General features: G+C 43.7%; 1 protein-coding gene across 8 annotated transcripts in view; it reads right to left on the bottom strand.

Annotated features, from left to right (window-relative positions):
- Positions 1–25158, bottom strand: part of herc1 (HECT and RLD domain containing E3 ubiquitin protein ligase family member 1) — a 466732-nt gene that overhangs the window by 55480 nt on the left and 386094 nt on the right. For all 8 annotated transcript variants that reach the window (XM_072553323.1, XM_072553316.1, XM_072553320.1 and 5 more), the window contains 5 exons: positions 24520–24666; positions 23061–23162; positions 6753–6926; positions 6104–6397; positions 19–84 (listed from right to left, as the gene is read on the bottom strand). In XM_072553323.1, the coding sequence (XP_072409424.1) occupies positions 19–84; positions 6104–6397; positions 6753–6926; positions 23061–23162; positions 24520–24666 (783 nt within the window). The remainder of the gene's footprint in view (positions 1–18; positions 85–6103; positions 6398–6752; positions 6927–23060; positions 23163–24519; positions 24667–25158) is intronic.

Raw genomic sequence — 25158 nt, 5'->3', positions numbered from 1 at the left:
CAAAAAATAATTAGTTACCTCTGGTCGTGATGATGCCCACGACATAATTTGTTCATCCATTCCAGCAAACCATTTACTATTATCCTATAATTGTAAAGAATGGAAGTATTCATAAAGCATATGGAGACGTTTTTATTCATAGGTTCATAGAAGCATACAATGTAGAAAAGACCCTCGAGCCCATCACGTCTACATTGACATAACTACCCACTAAAGGCAGGGTAACCCTAACTTCATGCACTTGCCATATATCCTCGAAAGTTACGATATTTGAAGTGCTACTCCAAATATTTTTTAAAGATCAAGTGTTCCGGCTCACATTAATTCACCCATGCAGTGCATTTCAGATTCCCATCACCTTCCGAGTGAAACATTTTTTCTCAAATTCCCTCTGAATGTCCTGCCCTTTACTCTACAACTATGCCCTCTCATGATGGACCATTCAACCAAGGTGAATTGCTGCTCTCTATTCACCCTGTCTATACCCCATATAATTTTGTACACCTCAACCATGTTCCCCTCTCAGTCTTCTCTGTTCTAAAGAAAACAATCGGAGACTAACCAGTCTCTCCTTATAGCTCAATTTCTCCATCCTGGGCAATATCCTGGTGAACCTCCTCTGTAATCCCTCTCATGCTATCACATCCTTCCTGTAGTGAGGTGACCAGAATTGTACGCAATACTCCAGGCGTGGCCTGATCAATGCTCTGTATAACTCTAGCATGACCTCCTTGCTCTACAGAAACCAAGTGTATAAAGGGAGTGTAGAAGGAACCTATTGAGAAGGAACCTCAAATTAGCATCAAACTCGCAGACAAATCTAATGGTTAAAAGCAACCCTACCTTTACAGCATTGCCAGCTGACGTATTCTCACCAGTCTAAAGGTGCAATGGAATTAAAGGCTCTTTCCTGAGGTGAACTTGAATTGAATGGGAGAGCACTGGGTAGGAAGCCCACTACCTTCCCATACAAATCCTATTAAGTTCAATTGGGAAGGCCCAACGATGCCTGCTCTGGTGGCAATTCAGCCTCTTTAGTGATCAGTTACTCCCCATGTAAAGGCTAATACTCAAATCAATACTGGTATTAATTGAGCATCAAGCAGGTGGATCACCATGTGAGGAGCACCCACAAGAAAACTTCACAGATGGTTACTTGCGGTGTCCAAAGAGAGGTAACTTGTCTGAAGGCACTGACAGCCTGATCAAATTACCTGGTATTTAGAATGGGGAATCCCATGACAGCCATCTCATGTCCTTCCCCTAACCTTACTCATCTGCCACATCCACTCCATGATTTCCCTCCCACCATCCCTTAATTGTGGCCAAGGATTCAGCAACAACCCTAGCTGGTGGGTGTCATCTCAGTAGCAGATATTGTCTTCCACTTGTACTGCTCCAATAGAGCTGTTGGTGTTAAATTAGTTGGTAAGTCTTGGTGAGCAGGATTTCAACCACCTGGGCACCTCTCATTGCTGGGGAAAGCCTGCCATTGCAATGATAATGCAGCACTGACTTAGTCGAAGACTGAACTGTCAGCGTGGATAAGATCAAAAAACCAGAAGATACAGGAGCAGATGTAGGGCATTCAGCCGATCAAATTCAATGAGATCATAGCTGATTTGATAATTTTCAACTCCACTTTTCTGCCTTTTCCATATAACCCTTGATTTTCTTACTGATTAAAAAAAATGTCTATTTTACTCTTGAATATACTCCAAGACCCAGCTTCAACAGGCGAATGTGGGACAGGATTCCACAGATTCACTATCCACAGAGAATAAACTCCTCCTTAGCTCTGTCTCAAATGGGAGGCCTCTTATTCTGAGTTTATGCCCTCTGGTCCTAGGCATTGCATTTGGAAAGGTACTTTCCCCATATGGGAATCTGTCAAGTCCCCAGAAATCCTGAACAAAAACAGAAATTGCTGGAAAATCCCAGCAAGTCTGGTAGCATCTGTACAGAGAAATCAGAGTTAGTGTTATGGGTCCAGTGACCCTTTTTCAGGGCTGATTTCTCTCTTCACAGTTGCTGACAGACCTGCTGAGATTTTCCACCATTTTTTGCTTTCATTTCAGATATGCAGCATCCACAGTTATTTTGTTTTTCCCTCCTGCAATCGTGCATGTTTCAATGAGGTTGCCACCCACTGCTCAATTCTAGTGAATACAGGCCCAATCTACATAATGTGTCTTCATAATACAGTCTTTCCATTTCTGGGATCAGCACAGTGAAACTTCTATGGACTGCCTCCAAGCTCAGTAAATTGTTCCTTAGATAAGGGGCTCAAAATCATTCACAACGTTCCAGCTGTGGTCTGTCTTGTGACATATATAGTTTTAGAAAGACTTCTTACTCTTATACTTTATTCCCTTTGAACTAAAAGCAAACATTTCATTTGAGTTGCCCATTATCCCCAAACTTGAATACTAACCTAGTGTGATTCATGTATGAGGATTCTCAAATCCGTTTGTTGGATAGGTTTCCATTTAAATAATATTCAACTCCTCTATTCTTCTTGCCAAAGTGCATAACCTCACATTTTTCCTATCAAGTCTTTGCATTCCTGTTTAATCTATTTACATTCATCTGCAGGTTCTGTCATCCTCATTTACTTTTCTGTCATCTGCAAACTTGGTTATAGTACGTTCAGTTTCCTCATCGAGATCATTGATATACATTGTTAACGATTGTGGTCCCACTAAATGCCATCGAGATTCCTGAAATGTCCTCCTTATCCCAACTCTGTTTTTCTTTTGGTTAGCCAAACTTTGTGAAAATGTATTACCTCCAACACTATGAGTGCTCATGTTATTAAGTCACATTATTGCTACATGGTACCTTAAAAAAAATGCCTTCTAAAAATCCACTTTATTGCCTTCTTCTATTTCCTCAAAGAATTCTACTAAATTTGACAGGCATGATTTTCTCTTTTTGAAGTCATGCTGCCTCGGCTTGATTATATTATGCACATAAATGGCAGAATGGACTCTAACATTTTCCTAGTAACAGATGTTCAGCCAACAGACTTATAGTTACCTTTTTTGTTTGTCTCCCTTTTTAAATAAAGATGTTTGGTAGACAGTTTTCCAAACCTCGGGGACATTTCCAAAACCTAAGGGTTCTTGGAAATTACTACCAGTAGATCCTCTATTTCAGATATTTTAAATATCTTAAGATGCACCCCATGAGTACCAGGGGGTTCATTGGTCTTTAGCTCCAATACTTTCCAACAGCAATCAAGAAGCTCAACACAATCCAGGACAAAATATCCTACTTTGAGTGGCACACCGTCCACGATTTTACACATTCTCGCCCTCCACAACTGGCTTTCAGTGGCAGTGAATCCCATATTCAAAATGCTCTGGAGAAATTTGCAAGGCCCTTTTGAAAGCAACTTCTGAATCGATGACCTCTATCAATGAAAAGGGTACACCACCATCTATTAATTTCTCTCCAAGCCATACACCATTCTGATTTGATAACGTGTCACTGTTCCTTCACTGTCATGGAGTCAAAATCAGAGTGTTACCTTCCCAACAGCACTTGGAATGCGAATTTGAAGAGATTACTTTTACAGAATGAGGTCATGTCATCATCAGATTTAATGTTACTCACATTTTTCAAAGAACAAAGAACATTACAGCTCAGGAACAGGCCTTTCGGCCCTCTAAGTCTGGGCCAATCCAGATTCTCCATCTAAACGTGCCCACTGTTTTCTAAGGATCTATAATCCTTTGCTCCCTGTCCATTCACATATCTGTCGAGATACATCTTAAACGATTCTATCATCCTGCCCCTATCACCTCTGCTGGCATCGCATTCCAGGCACCCATCACCTTTTGCATGATGAAACTTCCATGCATATCTCCCTTAAACTTTTCCCCTCTCACTTTGAACTTGTGACCCCTAGTAATTGAGTCCCCCACTCTGGGAAAACATTCCTTGCTATCCACCCTGTCTACACCTCTCTTGATTTTGTAAGCTTCAATCAGGTCCCCCTACAACCTCCCCTTTCCAATTAAAATAATCCTAGTCTACTCAACCACTCCACATAGCTAGCACCCTCCATACCAGGTAACATCCTGGTGAACCTCCTCTGCACCTTCTCCAAACATCCACATCCTTTTGGTAATGTGGCGACCAGAACTGTATGCAGTATTCCAAATGTGGCCAAACTAAAGTCCTATACAACTGTAACACGACTGCCAACTCTTGTACTCAATATCCCATCTGATGAAGGAAAGCGTGCCATATGCCTTCTTGACCACTGTACTGACCTGCATTGCCACCTTCAGGGAACAATGGATCTGAACACCCAGATCTCTCTGTACATGAATTTTCCCCAGGACCTTTCCATTTACTATATAGCTCGCTCTTGAATTGCATCTTCCAAAATGCATCACCTCGCATTTGTCCGGATTGAACTCCATCTGCCATTGCTCTGCCCAATTCTCCAATCTAACTATATTCTGCTGTATTCTCTGACAGTCCCCTTCACTACCTGCTACTCCATCAATCTTAGTGTCATTTGCAAACTAGCTAATGAGGCAACCTACACCTTCCTCCAAATCATTTATGTATATCACAAACAACAGTGGTCCCATCACAGATCCCTGTGGGACACCACTGGTCACAGGTCTTGATTTTGAGATGCTGCCTTCCACTACTACTCTCTGTCTCCTGTTGCCCAACCAGTTCTCTATTCATCTAGCTAGAACACCCTGGACCCCAGGCGGCTTCACCACCTTCATCAGCCTACCATGGGGAACGTTATCAAACACCTTATTAAAGCTCATGACATCTACATCCCTTCCCTCTTCAGTCAACTCTTCAAAGAATTCCATTAGGTTTGTAAGACATGACCTTCCCTGTACAAAACCATGCTGCCTATCACTGATAAGCCCATTTTCTTCCAAATGGTATATATCCTATCCCTTAGTATATTCTCCAGTAGCTTCCCTACCACTAATGTCAGGCTCACAGGTCTGTAATTCGCTGGATTATCCCTGCTACCCTTCTTAAACAAGGGGACAACATTAGCAATTCTCCAGTCCTCTGGGACCTCCCCCATGTTCAAGGATGCTGCAAAGGTATCTGTTAAAGCTGCAGCTATTTCCTCCCTCGCTTCCCTTGGTAACTTGGGATATATCCCATCTGGACGTGGAGACTTGTCCACCTTAATGCCTTTTAGAATACACAACACTTACTCCTTCCTTATGCTGACTTTACCAAGAATTAAAGATCTATCCCTAACCTCAATATCCACCACGTTCCTCTCCTTGGTGAATATCAATGCAAAGTACTTATTGAGAATCTGAGACGACTGACTGTGTGGAGTTTGCACATTTTCCCAGTGTCTGCGTGGGTTTCCTCCAGGTGCTCTGGTTTCCTCCCAGAGTCCAAAGATGTGCAGGTCAGGTGAATTGGCCATGCAAAATTGCTCGTAGTGTTGGATAAATGTAGGGTGGGCTTTGCTTCGGCGGATCAGTGTGGACTTGTTGGGCCGAAGGGCCTGTTTCCACACTGTAAGTAATCTAATCTAATCTAATCTAATCTCACCCATTTTCTCTGAATCCATGCATAGCTTTCTTCCTTTGTCCTAGAGCGGGCCAACCCTTTCCCTAGTTACCCTCTTGCTCCTTATATATGAATAAAAGGTTTTGGGGTTCTCCTTAACCCTGCTCGCTAAGGATATCTCATGACCTCTTTTAGCTATTTTAATTCCTCGTTTCAGGTTGGTCTTACATTCCCGATATTCTTCCAAAGCTTTGTCTGTTTTCAGTCAGCTAGACCTTATGTACACATCCTTCTCCTCTTAGCTAGTGATTTCATCAAATCATTTTCTGGTATTTCAATGAGGTTCTGTTACGTGCACACCTGCCGTCACATTGAAAAATGGCCTATTCTGCCTCAGAATGCCGAGCAGTAGCTTATTACTCATGTACCAACAGCATAATGTTTCCAGTGTTCAAGAAGGTGGCAATGCACTCAGCACAATCCTACTTTACTCGTAAAGACATTTAAGCATCTGGTTAATTCTTTCCCCCTCCTTCCCTACCTTGCATCCCTAATGCACAAGCTAATGATTTGTCTAACTTACCATCACATGACATAGTTCTTCTTCTGGTGCAGGCTCTAGATCTGGAACAGTGAAGCATTCAGGGAATGGCCCTCCTTTAGCTAATGCTTCTGCAGCCTTAATAGTGGTGGAGAAACATTCTAACCAGGACCACTCTGAGGAGTTCCAGTTCGCAGGGTCAGGGGGGCAACTAGTATGATGAGGTGACACTGGTGGATTACACAAGAGCCGATCTAGCTGAAGACCTACAGCTAAGGAGGCCAGACACTGCATGTATGGACTGTGAACAAGTTGGTCTCCACATAAGACATGAGGCTGAAAGGGAAAAGATGTCATTAGCTGGCATAGCAAAGTCTTTCAAATTAATAAGACCCCATTATTAGGTACCATTGTTATCTGAAATTCTTATGCAACCAAACAATGCGACGAGGTTTTTTAACTCTTAAGAATTGATCATTTGATCATCTTTCTCTCTCCTTTTGATCAAACCTAGTTGATGGGATTGATGATTGTTTCTGGCCACAATCAGCAGACTTATGTAACTGGCACCTCCCATTCCTTGTGTGTGCCAAATACTAGAAATTTTATTGCATTATAATGTTACCAACAGGTTTTGGCATATAATAATATTATAACTTCATTCTAATTTCAATATTATTATTTTTACTACCTTTTCATATGCATATTGCTCTTGCAACATCACTGGCAGCCTTTCAAGAAAGGTCCTCATACATGGTGCCATATTTAAGCCAACGACTCCTTGTTTTTTCAGTGAAGTTCTACATGTTGCCAGAACATGATTTGCAGCTATCCATTCAGCTGGGCAGTTCACCACCAACACATCCTAGTTAGTCAGTAAGGAAAAAAGAGCAACCATTACAGTAGACATTTTACACAGAAGAGACTAAATCATTCTACTTAATCACTTGTCAGCAGTCAGGCAGTTGCTCACAACTTGCACATGCCATTGACAGATCAATAGATGGAACCCCAATTCTTAGGCATATTTCATAAAGGTTCAGAAAAACAACCAAAGTGTTCTTTTCATATAATCAAGTTACACAGTGGTTAGCACTGCTGCCTCACAGCACCAGAGACACAGGTTCAATTCCTGCCTCAGGCAACTGTCTGTGTGGAGTTTGCACATTCTCCTCGTGTCTGCGTGGGTTTCCTCCGGGTGCTCCAGTATCCTCCCACAATCCAAAAATGTGCAGGTTAGGTAAATTGTCCATGCTAAATTGCCCGTAGTGTTAAGGTACCGGGGTAAATGTCGGGGGAGGGAAGCGGTAAATGTAGGGGGAATGGGTCTGGGTGGGTGCGCTTCGGCAGGTCGATGTGGACTTGTTGAGCCGCAGGGCCTGTTTCCACACTGTAAGTAATCTAATCTAAAAAAAAAGAGTTCAAATCTTTATCTTAAACATTAAGAAAATTTTAATTGACCGTCAATACTCTGACCACGCTCATAGGGCAACTAGTATTGCACTCAGTACTACAAACATGGCCTCACCAAATTCTTGAACAGCTGCAACATGACGTTGCAACTCCTGCACTCAATGCTCTGACCAATGAAAGCCGGTATGCCAAAGCTTTCTCCATTGTCTTGTCTACGTGTGACTCCATTTTCAAGGAGCTTTGAACCTGTACCCCAAGATGTCTTTGTTCTGTAACATCCTCAGGGCCCTACCATTGCTTTTGCCCAAAACGTCAATTTCGCTGCTCCTTGGATGCTGCCTGAACTGCTGTGCTCTTCCAGCACCACTAATCCAGAATCTGGTTTCCAGCATCTGCAGCCATTGTTTTTACCTGTGTAAGTCTTGCCCTAGTTTGCCGTACCAAAATGCATTTATCTAAAATAAACTCTATCTGCCATTCCGCAGCCCACTGGCCCAGTTGATCAAGATCTCGCCTCATTTCCAGATAACTTTAGAACATAGAAAGGTACAGCACAGAACAGGTCATTTGGTCCACAATGTTGTGCCAAGGATTAATCCTAATGTAAAATAACTTAACATACGCATCCCTCAATTCACTGCTGTCCATGTGCAGTCACTTAAATGTCCCCAGTGACTCCACTTCCACCACCACTGCTGGCAACACATTTCATGCATTCACAACTCTCTGCATAAAGAACCTTCCTCTGATGTCCCCTCTATACCTTTCTCCTAATATCTTAAAACTATGACCCCTTGTACCAGTCAATCTTGCCCTGGGGAAGAATCTCTTGCTATTGACTCTATCCAAGTCTCTCATTACCTTGTATACCTCGATCAGGTCACCTCTCTTCCTCCTCCTCTCCAGAGAGAAAAGTCTGAGCTTAGTCAACCTCTCTTCATAAAGCAAGCCCTTCAGTCCAGGTAGCATCCTGGTAAACCCTCTTTGCACCCTCTATCTTTCTTATAGTAAGACAACCGGAACTGGACACAATATTCCAAGTGTGGTCTCACCAGGGACTTGTAGAGCTGTAGCAAAACCTCGCGGCTCTTAAACACAATCCCCCGTTAATGAAAGCCAAAACACCATATGCTTTCTTAACAACCCTATCCACTTGGGTGGCAGCTTTGAGGGATCTATGTACTTGAACACCAAAATCCCTCTGTTCCTCCACACTGCCAAGAATCCTGTCTTTAATCCTATATTCAGCATTCGAATTCAACCTTCCAAAATGCATCACTTCGCATTTATCCAGGCTGAACTCCCATCTGCCATTTCTCAGCCCAGCTCTGCATCCTGTCTATTTCACGCTGCAGCCTGCAATAGCCCTCGGTACTATCAATGGCACGTCCAACCTTTGTGTCATCTGCAAATTTACTAACCCACCCCTCAACCTCCTCATCCAGGTCATTTGTAAAAATTACAAAGATCAGAGGCCCAAGAAAAGTGCCCTGCAGGACCCCACTCAACACTGACCTCTAGGCAGAATATTTTCCATCTACAGCCACTCTCTGCCTTCTGTCAGCCAGCCAATTCTAAATCCAGATAGCCAAATCTCCCTGTATCCCATGCTTCCTGACTTTATTAATGAGCCTACCATGGGGAACCCTATCAAATGCCTTGCTGAAGTCCATATACACCACATCCACTGCTCGACCTTCGTCGATCTGTCTTGTCACCTCCTCAAAGAGCTCAATCAGATTTGTGAGGCATGATTTCTTCCTCACAAAGACATGCTGACTACTTTTAATCAGGCTATGCTTTTCCAAATAGTCATAAATCCTATCCTTCAGAATTCTTTCCAAAACTTTGCTGACCACAGACGTAAGACTGACTGGTCTGTAATTGCCAGGGATTTCCCTATTACCCTTCTTGAAAACAGCAACAACATGGAGAAGGAGGAAGCAAAGATCTTTGCCAGCAGCTTAGCAACCTCCTTTCTCGCTTCCCGGAGCAGCCCAGGATAAATCTGCTCTGGCCCTGGGATTGCCAAAATTTCCAGCACATCAACTTCATCATCCCAGCTCCTTAAAATTCTCAATCACAACAAGATCTCATGTAGTTAAATGACTCCCCTATCACGCACAAGTTCCATGATTGGCACTACCTTCTCCCTGATCATTCTCTTATCCCTCACGTATGAGTATAATGCCTTTGGGTTCTCCCTAATACTTCACGCCAAGCCTTTTTCATGCCCCCTCAGTCCATTTCTGAGCTCCTTTCCAGCAAGCCTGTAATCCTCTAAAGCTGTGCTAGACCCTTGCTTCCTCCACCTTATGTAAGGTGCCTCCTCTGTTCTTGTCATCCAAGGCTCCTTAATCTTACCCCTTCTTATGTGTCTCAGAGGAACAAATTCGTGCATCACTAGCAACAACTCCTCCTTAAATAGTCTCCACATGTCTGCTGTGCCCTTTCTGTGTAACTACTGCTCCCAGTCTGTACTTACCAATCCCTGTCTGATAGCATTGTAATTTCCTTTTCCCCAATTAAATATCTTCCCTTGGTAACTGCTCCTTTCCCTCTCCAAGGCTATGGTAAATGTAAGGCAGTTGTGATCACTGTCACCAAAGTGTTCTCACAGTGCGAGATCTGACACCTGTCCTGGCTCATTGCCGAGCACCAAGTTTAAAAAGGCCTCTTCCCTCGTCAGTCTGTCTACATTCTGAGTAAGGAAACCCTCCTGAACACACCTGGCCAAAACGGCTCCATCTAACCATCTGCACTAAAGAGGTTTCAGTCGATATTGGGATAATCGAAATCACCCATAACAAAATCTGCCGACCTACGAGTTCTTCAATCTCTCTATTGCTATTAGGGGGTTTGTAACAAAAAAACCCAATGAGGTGGCTGCTCCCTTGCTGTTCCTACCTTTCACCCATACTGACTCAGTAGACAAACTTTCCTCAACAACTTTCATTTCTGTAGCTGTGACACACTCTGATTAGCAAATGCTACACCCCTTACTCTTTTTCTACCCTCGTTGTTCTTTTTCAAAATTCTAAACCCTGGAACATCAAGCAACCATTCCTGTCCCTGTGAAACCCACGTCTCCGTTATGGCCACAACATCGTAGCCCCAAGTACTGATCCATGCTCTAAAGTTAGTCACTCTTATTTCTGACGCTCCTTGCATTAAAGCAGACTCACTTTAACTGATCCCTTTTTTCATCACATGGGAAACCATCCCGACAGATTCACTATGTCCTGTCACTACCCCATTTGCAACTGCCCCCCTCTCAGGTATTTAGCTCTGATTCCCACTCCCCCTGCCAAATTAGTTTAAACCCTCCCTAACCACATGAGCAAATCTCCCTCTTTGCTGTCCAAGACATCACCAATCCTACTGCCATTCAGAAACATATTAACCACACTTCCTAAATTCCCATCTAAATCATTTATATCAATGATGATAACAGTGGACCCAGCAAGGATCCCTGTGACATGGGCCTCCAGTCTGAAAAACAACCCTCTTCCACCACCAGTCTTCTATTGTCAAGCCAATTTTGTATCCAATTGGCTAGCTCTCCCGGGATCCTGTGAGATTCAACCTTATTCAACAAACTACCATGCGGTACCTTGTCAAAGGCCTTGCTGAAGTCCATGTAGACAATGTGTACCGCACTGTCCATATCTACCTTTCTTAGTCACCACTTCAAAAAAAAACTTAAAAGTCGTGAGAAATGATTTACTGTGGATGAAGCAAAATGAATCCTTGCCTCTCTAAATGCCTGTCTCTCAGAGTCCCCTCGAATAACTTACCCACCACAGACATCAGACTCACTGATCTGTAGTTTCCAAGCATTTTCCATGCAACTTTTTTTAAATAACAGCACATTAGGCACCCTCCAGTCTTTAGGCACTTCACTCATGGCTGTCGATGAGACAATTATCATTTGTGTTCTCCTCCCTAGCCTCCCACAAAGTCCTGGGAATTTACCTAACTTAATGCGTTTTAAGTCTTTCATCACCACCTCTTCTGTGATATGGACACTCTTCAAAACATCACTATTTACTTCTCCAAGTTCCCTCGCATCCATACCTTTCTCAACAGTAAATACTAATGAGAATATTCACTTAGGATTTCACCCAACTCTATTGGCTCTACACGTAGATGACCTCGTTGATCTTTAAGAAGCCCTATTCACTCCCTAGTTACTCTTTTGCCATTCATGTACTTGTAGAATCTCTTTGGATTCTCATTTACCTTATCTGTCACAGCCACCTTGTGACCCTTTGTAGCTTAGCCATTCTGATTTCTCTCTTAAGTATACTTCGTCAACCTCTACACTCAAGGAATTCAGTTGATCCCAGCTGTTTAAGAAGCAGATATATCTAATGTGTAAAGACCAGGGGCTCAATAACTCAAGTCATCCAGGGTTTCCTACTGTTGTCAGCCTTACCTTCACTCTGATTAGAATACATACAGTGTGGAAACAGGCCCTTCGGCCCACAAGTCCACACCGACCCTCCAAAGAGCAACCCACCCAGACCCATTCGCCTACATTTACCCATTTACCTAACACTACGGGCAATTTAGCATGGCCAATTCACCTGTGGGACTGTGGGAGGAAACCCGAGCACCCGGAGGAAACCCATGCAGACACGGGGGGAATGTGCATACTCCACACAGACAGTTGCCTGAGGTGGGAATTGAACCTGGGTCTCTGGCATTGTGAGGCAGCGGTACTAACCACTGTGCCACTCTAACGGGAACATACTGGTCCTGAAACCTCATTAATGCAGTTCTAAAAGCCTCCCACTTACCAGCTGCAAACAGCCTCTCCCAATTAACTTTTGGAATTTCTTGTCTAAGACCATCAAAATTGGCCTTGCCCCGATTTAGAACTTTAACTTGTGGATCAGACCTAGTCTTTTCCACAGCTATTTTAAAACTAATGGAATTATGTTCACTGTCCCAAAGCCTTCCCCTACTATTTACCAAGAGGAGGTCAAGTTTTGCCCCTTCTCTAGTATGACCATCTACATACTGCCTAAGAAATTTTTCCTAAACACATTTAATAGATTTCTCTCCAGCCAAGCTGCTAACAGTATAGTAGTCTCAGTCGATGTTAAGCAAGTTAAAATCCGCTACTAATACAACCCTATTATTCTTGCAGCTATTTACAATTTCCTTACAAACTTGCTCCTCAATCTCCTGCTGGCAATTGGTGGGTCTATAGTACAATGCTATCAAAATAATGCCCCCTTTTTATTTCTCCGTTCAATGCATATAGACTCAGTCAACGAACTTTCAACTCTTTCTGTCGCTCTATGATGTTCTCCCTAAGCTAACACACAACTCCTCCTCCTCTCTTGCCTCTTCTTCTATCCTTCCTATAGGATTTGTACCATGGAACATTGCGCTGACAGCCCCACCCCTCCCTCATCCATGTTTCTGTAATATCTATAATATCTCAGTCCCACACACCTGTTCATGCCTGGAGATCATTTGCCTTACCTGTCAGGCCTCTTTGCTTTGAAATAAATGCAGTTTAAGCCAGGCTCCCCTTGCTTCCTGCCATGCTCTTGCTTGCCTTGTCAATACTGGGATTACCAATACTGCTGTTTTACTATTTAACTTACTCTCATTAATCTCTGTACTGCCCTCAACCTTGTTTTGTCTCCCTACTGCTTTGGATTCCACCCGAGTGGCTCTAGCAAATCTAGCTAGGGTATTGGTTCCCCTGCAGTCCAAGTGCAATCTGCCCCTCTTGTACAGGTCACCTCTCCCCCTGAAGAGATCCCAATGATCCAAGAATCTGAACCCCTATCCCCTACACCAGCTCTCAAGCCATGCATTCATCTGCCAAACCCTCCTAATCCTACTCACTCTAACACGTGGCACCGGAAATCAGCATGGTGGCTCAGTTGTCAACACTGCTGCCTCACGGCGCCAGGGAGCTGGGTTTGATTCCATCCCCGGGAGACCATCTGTGTTGAATTTGCACATTCTCCCTGTGTCTGCGTTGGTTTCTGCTGGGTTGTCCGGTTTCCTCCCACAGTCCAAAGATGTGCAGATAAGATGGATTGACCATAATAAATTGCTCATAGTGATCATGGATGTGCACGTTAGGTGGGTTAGCCATGTGAAATATATGGTGTGGAAGTGCCAGTGTTTAACTGGAGTGCAGTGTTTAACTGGAGTCAACAAAATTTTAAAAATCACAAGCTTTCAAAGCGCTGCTCCTTCGTCAGGTAGCTCGTGGGGCAGGATCATAGGACACAATTTATAGTAAAAGATCAAAGTGTCATACAACTGATGCAATGTATCGAGCAAACCAAGATTGCTGTTAAGTCTTTAATCACTTACAATGGTGATGCAGGTTTTGATTGATTAATATGTAAATCCCAAAAATGTAGGGTAGGGGATAGGTCTGGGGGGGGGATACTCTTCAAAGGGTTGGTGTGGACATGTTAGGCTAAATGGTCTGTTTCCACTCTGTTGGGATTCTATGATTCTATGAATTACTTCAGGAAATTCTACCCTTGAGGTCCTGTATTTTACACTTCTACCTAACTCCTTACAATCACTCTTCAGGACCTAATCTCTTTTCCTACCCATGTCATTGGTACCAATGTGTATAATGACATAGTTCTCTATTCCTCTTTTATGAATTTCATGCAACTGCTCAGTGACATCCTTGACCCTACCACCAGGGAGGCAACATACCATCCTGGAGTCTCGATTGCAGCCACAGATACGCCCACCTCTGCACCTAACGAGTCCCCTACTACTAAATGCTTGCTTGGACTTTGCTCGATCCTGCTGTACAACAGAGCCAGTCATGGTGCCACAGGTCAGACTGCTGCTGCCAGACTTGCTTGAGGGGCTATCTCCTCACAACAGTATCCAAAACAGTACACCTGTTAGAGAGCAGAAAAGCAACAGGTAACTCCTGCACTACTTGCCTACCTCTCCTAGTGGTCACCCAACTACTTGACTGAACCTGCGGTGTGACCACCTCCCCATAACTAGTGTCTATTACACTCTCTGCCCCCTGTCTGCTCCTCAGTGTGTCCAACTGCCTCTGCAATGAAGTCTGTGAGGAGCTGCAGCCAGTCACACTTCCTGCAGACATTGTCCTCAGGGACACTAGACTGCTCCCTGATCTCCCACATCTGGCAGGAGCATACCACTGCCTCAACTGCCATCTCTACCCCTTTACACTAAGCCGAAGAACAGAATCTTATCACTCCCATACCTTGTTGTTGACCACTCTATTTACCAAAGCCTACACTTAAACCAGCAGCAGCATTTCAACCATCAAGCAACCCTTCTCAAAGCTCCAAAAATGGCCACTCTGCTATAGCTTGCCTCTCTTTTCTTTATTCCCGGACAGTTGCTGGCGACAGATCCAAATCCTCCCAGAATCATCCTTAGTCACTTCTCAGCAGTACCCTATGTTCAGTGGTCTTGCAGCTTTTGCTGATACCACCGCTCCTGTGTACCCCTTCTCGGTTGCAGTGTTTGAGTCAACTCCTCCCAGAACTCTCCTCAATCGCTTCTCAGCAGCGCCCTTTGCTTGATACTCTTACAGTGTTCACTGACACCATCTCTTCTGTGGTCCCTTCCTTGGTCATGGTGACTGAGCTGATCCCTCCCAGAATCCTCCTCAGTTGCTTCTCAGCAGCACACCCTGTTCTTGTTTTTTTAATTCTTGAAGGGTCCTGAAGAAGGGTTACACCCGAAATGTTAACTCTCCACCTCCTGATGCTGTCTGGCTTGTTGTGTTCTTCCAGCCTCCTGTTGTCTACCTTGTATTCTTGAAAGACAAGTTGCGAGAGGGATATGAACAGTTGGCTGAGACAGTGATAGGTTAAGTAAGGGGACAAATATTTGGCAAACAGAGTATAATGTGGGAAATATGAAGTTGTTCATTTTGGAAGGGAGAACAAATGAACAGAATATTACTTGATTGGAGAAAGACTGTGGAAAGTTGCAACACAAAGGGACTTGCAGTACTTGCGCACAAAACACAGAAAGCTAACAGACAGGTGCAACTGGAATCTTGTCTCATATTTCAAGATGCTGGCGTACAAGTGTATGGAAGTCTTGTACAAATTGTTGGTCAGACCACACCTTGACTGCTGTGAGCAGTTTGGTCTCCTTATTTAAGAAAAGACATTATTTCATTGGAGACAATTCAGAGAAGGTTCACTCAGATGATTCCAGTATGGAGGGACTGTCTTTTGAACAAAGGTTAAACAGGTAGGGACTCTACTCATTGGAATTTAGAAAAATGTTATATGACCTCATTGAAGTATAGAGAATTCTAAGGCGGTTGACAGGGTAAACGCTGAGAGAATGTTCACCTTCGTGGAAGAGTCTAGGAGCAGAGGGCACAGTTGCAGAATTTAGATGTACCAATTTATGACTAAGACAGGAGAAATTCCTTCTGAGGATTGGGAGCCTTTGAAACTCCTTGCCACAGAAAGCTGTGGGGACACAGTCCTTGTGTATATTTAAGGCTGAGATAGACTGTTTCTTGATCAGGATGGGAATCAAGAGTTACAGGAAAAGGCAGGAAAGAGGAAGTGAGGAGTTTCAGTCACGGTGGCACAGTGGTTAGCACTACTGCCTCACAGCACCAGAGATCCGGGTTCAATTCCCGCCTCAGGCGACTCTCTGTGTGGAGTTTGCACGTTCTCCCAGTGTCTGCATGGGTTTCCTCCGGGTGCTCCGGTTTCCTCCCACACTCCAAAGATGTGCAGGTCAGGTGAATTAGCCATGCTAAATTGCCCGTAGTGTTAGGTAAGGTGTAGATGTCGGGGTATGGGTGGGTTGCGCTTCGGCGGGTGCGGTGTGGACTTGTTGGGCCGAAGGGCCTGTTTCCACACTGTAAGTAATCTAATTAGCCATGATCGTAATTGTAGGTGGAGCTGAACTGCCTATTCCTGTTTCTATTTCTTAGGACCTTACATACAACTCCTACAGTGTGCAAATGACTGCAGTGTCACTGCCCACTGTCCACTCAGAGTCAGATTTTCAACCTACGCTTGGACTCTTGAACTTTGCACAAAAGAGGTTTGTCCAGTTGTTGAATACTGCCAGAACAAAATCCAGGTCTGATCAATTAATATTCCATGTCAATATTCCATTTCAATTAATATTACAGATGTAGAGTATTTTCTGTACCATGGTGGCTACCTCTCTCAGAAGGAAGACATTGACAAGAGGATCCAATACTGGACCAGCTGTCCTAGCTCAGTTTTCTACAATGAACAACAGTGGGTGATTGACAATAAAGACCTCTGCAAGTTCAAGATGGTGGCAGGGTAGAATGGAATTTGGCTGCTCCCATCAGCTTTCTTTCTCCTTTTTTAACATTATTTTCGCTTTTGCTCTTTTCTTTAAAGTGTGGACGGTGGCAGATGAAGGTGGAGGAACTTGGGAATGCGATAGGTGGAAGGAGATTAAGGTGAGGGTGATAGGCTGGAGAGGGGGTGGGGGCGGAGAGTCCGAGGGTTGGGATTGAGATACCTGTCTACGGACCACAGCCATATCTCCTTCCTCAGCACCTGTCTATGGATTATCTCAGTCCCAACCCTCGGACTCAGCACCGCCTTCTTGATCTGCAATCTTCTTCCCGACCTCTCTGTCACATTCCCAACGCCCCTCCCCCAAGTCCCTCCTCCCTATCTCTGATCTTAGCCTGCTTGGCACACCTTCCTCATTCCTGAAGAAGGGCTTATGCCTGAAACGTCAATTCTCCTGCTCCTTGGATGCTGCTGACCTGCTGCGCTTTTCCAGCAACACATTTTTCAACTTTGATCTCCAGCATCTGCAGTCCTCACTTTCTCCTAGTTGATTTTAACCTACTGCGAATCCTCTTGCAAGGATGCCTTCCTTGAAGAAGCTCTCTTCCTCCCTCTACAAGGATTTCAGTGAGTCCCTCTCTCACTGCACTCCTCAGGTCATCTCCTCTGCCCTGAAGCTCTTCAGCCATGTCCTCAAACAGACTCGCTACCACAGCCACATCTCCTTCCTCAACACCTGTCTACAGAACCAACTGAGCCCACATGGACTCCGGACTACGTTCAGACTAACAAAATTTGGACCCAACCAGGACAACCAGTACCTACAACAAATCCGAAGCCTCCAGCAACAGACCTCCCTCCGGATCCTCCGCTCCACGCTTGCAGCCATGCACCGCTACCTATATTCCCTGCAGTCAGCCCTACCCCAGCACAGGACAACACTCTCACAGACCTGCAAAGGACCTCTACTGTTCTTCATCCTCAGAGGAATACATACACTAAACATCCGCAGTTACACTGGCACTACACCCCACCTTTTCCTCCGCTACATCGATGACTGTATCGGCGCTACCTCATGCTCCCACGAGGAGGTTGAACAGTTCATCCACTTTACTAACACCTTCCACCCCGACCTCAAATTTACCTGAACCATCTCAGACTCCTCCCTCCCCTTCCTAGACCTCTCCATTTCTATCTCGGGCGACCGACTCAACACGGACATTTACTATAAACCAACCGACTCCCACAGCTACCTAGATAACACCTCCTCCCAACCTTCCCCCTGTAAAAACGCCATCCCATATTCCCAATTCCTTCGCCTCCGCCGCATCTGCTCCCAGGAGGACCATTCCAATACCGAACAACCCAGATGGCCTCCTTCTTCAAAGACCGCAATTTCCCCTCAGACGTTGTTGACAATGCTCTCCACCGCATCTCCTCCATTTCCCACTCCTCTGCCCTTGAATCCTCGCCCCTCCAATCGCCACCAGGACAGAACCCCACTGGTCCTCACCTACCACCCCACCAACCTCCAGATACATCATATCATCCTTCGTCAGTTCCGCCACCTCCAAACAGACCCCACCACCAAGGATATATTTCCCTCCCCTCCCCTATCAGTGTTCCGGAAAGACTACTCCCTCCGCGACTCCCTTGTCAGGTCCACACCCCCCACCAACCCAACATCCATTCCTGGCACCTTCCCCTGCAACTGCAAGAAATGCAAAACTTGCGCCCACACCTACTCCCTCACTTCCATCCAAGGCCCCAAGGGATCCTTCAATATCCATCACAAATTCACCTTCACCTCCACACACATCATTTACTGCATCCGCTGCACCCGATGTGGCCTTCTTCACATTGGGGAGACAGGTCGCCTACTTGCGGAACATTTCAGAGAACACCTCTGGGACACCCGCACCAACCAACCCAACCGCACTGTGGCCGAACACTTAAACTCCCTCTCCCATTCCGCCAAGGACATGCAGGTCCTTGGCCTCCTCCATCGCCAGACTATGGCAACACGACAGCTGGAGGAGGTGTGCCTCATCTTCCGCCTAGGAACCCTCCAACCACAAGGGATGAATGCAGATTTCTCCAGCTTCCTCATTTCCCCTCCCCCCACCTTATCTCTGTCCTTCAGACTCAACACCGCCTTCTTGACCTGCAATCTTCTTCCCGACCTCTCCGCCCCCACCCCCTCTCCGGCCATCACCCTCACCTTAACCTCCTTCCATCTATCGCATTCCCAACGCCCCTCCCCCAAGTCCCTCCTCCCTACCTTTTATCTTAGCCTGCTTGGCACACCTTCCTCATTCCTGAAGAAGGGCTTATGCCCGAAACATCGATTCCCCTGCTCCTTGGATGCTGCCTGACCTGCTGCGCTTTTCCAGCAACATATTTTTCAGCTCAGTACCATTCACAACTGAATGTAGCAGGACTGCAGAGCTTATATTTGCTCTGCAAGTTGTGGGATCCCTTAGCTCTATCTATCACTTGCTGCTTATATTGTTTGCTATGCAAGTAGTCTTGTTTGGTGGCTTCAGGTATGGTCTCCTCCTGCACTCTCCAGTGAACCAACATTGAACGTTGAGGCAGAGTGGGCGACAGAGAAAGAAGAAAATACTGCACTCCAGATCCCACTTCTACGTGGAACATCTTGCTCCATGTGTTCAAAGATATGCACATCAAGAATTGGCCTCTTTTGTCACATGAAGTCCCATAGCAGAAACTCATGACCCTGAGCAGACGCCATCATTGAACTGAAAACAGCAAATAATCATTTATTTAGCATTTGATCACATGTTTGCTACACCTTTACAGTTGTGAACCGGTAGCATAACCACTCTTGCTGGAAATAAATACAGAAAATGCAATCACATTGTGCAAGTTTACCTCCACCCCCCAATCTTTACAGAGCAACGCCCAGCACTTCACAGTTTCGTGACAGTGTTCTCCTGTGAAGCAGTCAGCCAAAATAACTGTAGAATTTTGCAAACATCACTGTCATATTAACAAAATTAGGACAAATGCTGAGAATGAGCTTTCCTATACAAATTATAACTCATCGATTTATGTTGAAGGAAACAATACCAAAAGCGAAGTGTTCAATTTTAAGAATCTGTTGTGTGCTGAGAAGCTAACACAAGTGCCATGTACCTACACAGTGACTAATCAGAACCTTCAGTACTTACAGACATATTGTACTTTTAATTCCACTATTTTCTGTAAAAAGGAGTATTAGATCCAAAAGATGATGCAAATATAAATTCAGGCGCTGTCTCATATAGTCCTGATGGGTTACAAGGGTTGGAGGCAACTTTAAAACAAAAAAATAAGAAGCAAGAGCTAACAAGAAGCTGACTACCTACTCCTGCTGAGCAGGAAGCCATCTCTTGCAGATATGATTGTATTTTGCACTTCTAGGATCAGAGAGTTTTAGAGGTCTACAGCACAGAGAAAGGCCTGTCGGAATATTCCTTCCCATTTTACAGCAATTTGGCCTATAGCCTGGAATGCCTTAGCACCGCAAGTGCACATCTAAATAATTCTTTTGTTATGAGGGCTTCTTCCACCCTGACATGCAATGAGTTCCAGATTCTGGCCACCCTTGAGGTGAAAAAGGCTTTTCCTCACATAACCTCTCGACCTCTTCGCTTCTTTTTAAATCTATGCCCAGTCACTGATCTCTCCATTAAGTGGAAAGTTTTTTTTTTATCCTGTCTACCCTATTTGTACCTCTTAATGTTATATATCTCAATCTCCTCTGCTCCAAGAACAATCCCAGTCTGCTCAATCTCTCTTCATAATTAAAACTCTCCAGTCCAGGCAACATCCTGGCAAATTTCCTGTGCACCCTTGCCAATGTTTTCATGTCCCTCTTACAATATAGATTCTAGAACTGCATGCATCCTCCAGCTGTTGTGAAACCAATGTTTTACACAGTTCCAGCACAACCTCCTTGCTCTTAAACTCTCTGTCTCGACTATGCTTTCTTAGCTACTTTATCTACCTGTCCTGGTACCTTAAGGGACAAGTGTACATACACACCAAGGTCCTCTGATCCAGGGTTCTACCGTTCATGTATTCCTTTGCCTTGTTTGTCCTGCCCAAGTTCATCACCTCACATTTATCTGGATTGAATTCCATTTACCACTTATCAGCTCATCTGACCACCCTGTCCATGTCTTCTTGCAATTCAGGGCAATCCTTCTCATTATTTACCAACCCACCAATTTTTGTATCATCTGCAAACTTACTGATCAACCCTCCCACATTCAAATCTAAATCATTTAGATACCACAAACAACCAGGGCTCCACTGACCTACTGGAAAAACTCTCCTCAACCATCACCATCAGTTTCCTGTCACTCAGCAAATTGAGGATCTAATTTACCAAATTTCCTTGGATGCCCAGGGCTCTTACTTTTGCTATCAATCTCCCATGCGGATGCCTTTCAAAAGCCTTAGTGAAGTCCAAGTGGACAAGGTGGCACAGTGGATAGCAATTCCCGCCTCAGGCAACTGTCTGTGTGGAGTTTGCAAATTCTCCCAGTATCTGCGTGGGTTTCCTCTGGTTTCCTCCCACAGTCCAAAAATGTGCAGATTAGGTGAATTGGTCATGCTAAATTGCCCACAGTGTTAGGTGAAGGGATAAATGTAGGGGAATGGGTCTGGGTGGGTTGCTCTTCAGAAGGTTGTTGTGGACTTATTGGGCTGAAGGGCCTGTTTCCACACTGTAAGTAATCTCATCTACTTCAAAAGCATTTTTCTCACCTGCACATCTGATTACCTCCTTGTCTAACTCAATCAAGATGATCAGAACTGATCTCCTCTTAACAAATCTATGCTGACTGTTCTTGATTAATCCCTGTCTCTCTCCAAATGCAGATTAATTGTGTTGCTCAGAATTCCTTCAAGCAGTTTCTCTACTAGCGAGGTTAGACTGACTCAGACTGTATTTTCATGTTTTATCCCTTTATTGGTACAACATTGGCTGTCCTCCAGTCTACCAGCATATCTCCTGTGGCCAGAGGGGAATTGAAAGTTCTTGCAAGCACACCTGCTATTTCCTCCCTTGCTTCAGTCAACAACCTGTGATACAATATCCAAAATGACTATACAAAACTGGGATTACTACTAGTCTGAATGTACTAGGAACCCTAACATAGTGTGAAAGATGCACCTTGGGAACAGCCATTTGATACTACAGTATTGCACTGTACATAAAGAAGGTGAAAATACCACCTCTTGCACTGAGCCAGCCACCATTGAAAGAAACCATGACAAAAAAATTCTCATTCAATCTTCAAATAAACCAATGATCATGAAATTGATGCTAAGTTTCAATCTCAACACTTCTGGTGTTCTCCAATTTTATGATTACTTTTATGAATCCTTAATGTGTGTCTATACATTTTGCTTCTTATTACTCAGCATTTATGTTGTGTTTAAAAACAAATAAACTCACTCTTCTTTAAATCAAGAAAGCCCAATTAAACTGTTCCTACTAAAACATAGATCTATTTGGTATGGGAGAAAGGCATCAACATTGTTGCGACTAACCAAGGGGAGAAGTGAATGAAGAAAGGGAGTCAGTTCAACCATCCTCATCCAGGAATTTAATGATTTGCGGTATCTCGTCTGGATATTGGGGAACCTTGTTTGGGGATTGTTCACGACAGTAATTGCATACGAAGAAAGCTGTCTGTCATTCAATTAAGAGGTCACTCACTCTATTTGTTTTGTTTATCTTTGAAGCTTATCTTTGAAAAAGGCAAGATCGAATGGCAATAAAATCTTTACATCATTTGCATAACCATAAAGAAGTTTCTGGTTCAAGGAAGGCCAAAACCAAAGGCTGTAAATATGATAATTATAAATAAATCTAAGAATTTTTTTTGTAAGGAAATGGTGAGAATGCAGAACTCACCACCAAATTGAATAATGGAGGATTAGATGCAATTTTGCAAAAAATAGATAACTACATGTTGGAAGAAGGGAATAGAAAGATACGGTTACACCCTGAGATGAAGCAAGGTTGGAAGTGGTTCATTTGGAGTATAAACATTGGCATAGATCTAGTGGGTCTAGTGGCCTGTTTCTGCACGGGTCCTACCGAACCAAATGTAGGAGTCTTAAAGTCTTGATCTTGAGCACCCTAAATGACGACTAACTGTTTTAAATTATTTAATCAGCAGTCACTTTAAAAACTTTAGTTCTCAGTGTCCAAACATATATCAGGGAATTTGTAAAAGTACATCATACAATGCCAGAGTTCTGGTCCCTACCTTTGACCTATTGGAACAAGCTGCAACTCCAACATCAGGAATCCAGGTTGTATTCTGAATAGCACCAGATCCTGTCACAACACTCTGCAGCACACTACCATCCTGGGTTAGGAACAAGAAAAAGTAATTGAGAAAGGGTCACTGGATTATTTCTGGGAAGACAACAAATTTGCAGCTATGTTTACTCTTAAGCAGCGAAGTATAAATGTTAAATTTAGGAAATAGAGATCATCATTTATACTCCATTCTGATTTATCTTCAAGTATTGAAGTGTCTCAGGAAGGTCTGAACAGAAACAATGATTAGAATCCTTGGGAAAACCAAAGAAATCAACTTTGAAGATGCACACAAGAACTTCTGATCAGGTGTGCAGATATAGAGCAGGATTTAATGTATTTCCTGCTTGCCATCAAAAGTGCTGTCACCAGTTGTAACGTACCTCAGTTTGGACAGCTATCTTGGAGCCATTCAAAGCTGAGGTATCTTTTGGCAGCTCCATCGGGAATTGTGGCCAATAATAGGACTGCAATTTATTCCAGAAACCACCTGATGAAGGAGTGGCACTCTGAAAGCTAGTGCTTCCAAATAAACCTGTTGGACCTATTGGAACAAGTTGCAACTCCAACATCAGGAATCCAGGCTGTATTCTAAATAGCAACAGATCCTGTCACAACACTCTGTAGCACACTACCATCCTGGGTTAGGAACAAAAAAGCTAGTGCTCTGAAAGCTGTTGGACTATAACCTGGTGCTGTATGATTTTTAACTTTATCCCACAAACTAAAGAGGTGGAAGCTAGAAGTAAAGTCAGTTTTTTGATCATCGCGGACCCAAGTCTGGAATGAAGGACAGGTGTAACAATCAGGTTGAGGGGGTACTCAGAAAAGGGGCTTTTTGAAGGAGCTATCCAACACTCCACCAATCTTTCCTGCCAAAGTACACAAACCTGCTGGTTTCCAGCACTTCTCCTCCCATTTTAACAAATTGTGGTCTAAGAGGGGAGCAGCTTTTAAATGACATCAGTTGGTCACGAAGGCCTAAAGGGCAGCTTTTGGTCTCACTCACTGCCTGTAAAATTGTGGCAAGGTTGGGTGGGTCAACAGGGAGAAAGTCACTCATGGAATTTTATGGCACTTTCTCCACCTCTGGCAAACGTGTCCATTAGGTTCATAAAATTCTGATTAGAACTTTTTGTGTAACTTCCAAAAATTAAATGAAGTGAAAAACAGACTAGATTTTTTATTTAGCATTTTCATCAAACGGAAAACCATAAAAAGTATACCATATGTGTAAACCTACGAAACGATGTGGAAAATTCAAGTTCGAAGGTTATAATTAAAATCCATTTCAGTGAAGAAACTGTAGGCTTTTTTGGATAGATTTCCTAATTTAATTAATTTTTGATAAGCTAACACTTTAGAATAGAAACAACACAATTCATGTTAGTCTAACTTCTTACCCGCAGTGACCAAATGTTCATTAGTCCACCAAGTCCCCCTGATACTAAGACCAGTCCATCAGGGCTAAAGGTTACAGTGCGCACTGGAGTGATGTGCCCCTTCAGTTGATAGATGCACGCTGCCTCTCCGACATTTTTACATCCACTCTTCAAATTCCATGATAATAAAAATTAAAATACAAACATTAAGTATAATGTTCTTTAAAATATATTATAACAGAAGACAAGGAATGTTCATACATAAAAAGTTTATAAAGGCACAGATAGTCTTTGACAATTGATGCGTTACCTCTATTTAGAGGTTTATTAAGGCACATTCCACAGAATCAAAAAGAAGCAGCTCAATTGTAATCCATTAAGCAAAAGATAAAAATTCCTTCCGCAGCTGCACATTTAGAAAAGCTGAAAGTAATTGGGAAAGTCAACATTGTTTTGTGGAGGGGAAATCATTTAACCAGTTCACTATATTCTTCGAAGAAGTAACCTGAACCTGGGTAATCCTACTGACATACTGTACTTGGATTCTCAGAAGGCATTTGATAGGGTGCCAAATGCAAGGTTATTGCAGAAAATAAAAGCACATGGTGCACGAGCAAATATATTAGCATAGATAGAAGACTGGCTGGTTGGCAGAAACTA

Source organism: Chiloscyllium punctatum, chromosome 33 (genome assembly GCF_047496795.1).
Source record: "Chiloscyllium punctatum isolate Juve2018m chromosome 33, sChiPun1.3, whole genome shotgun sequence".
In the NCBI taxonomy this organism is placed as follows: domain Eukaryota; kingdom Metazoa; phylum Chordata; class Chondrichthyes; order Orectolobiformes; family Hemiscylliidae; genus Chiloscyllium; species Chiloscyllium punctatum.
The sequence above is the reverse complement of the archived record's forward strand: the minus strand, read 5'-3'. Positions and strand labels throughout refer to the sequence as shown.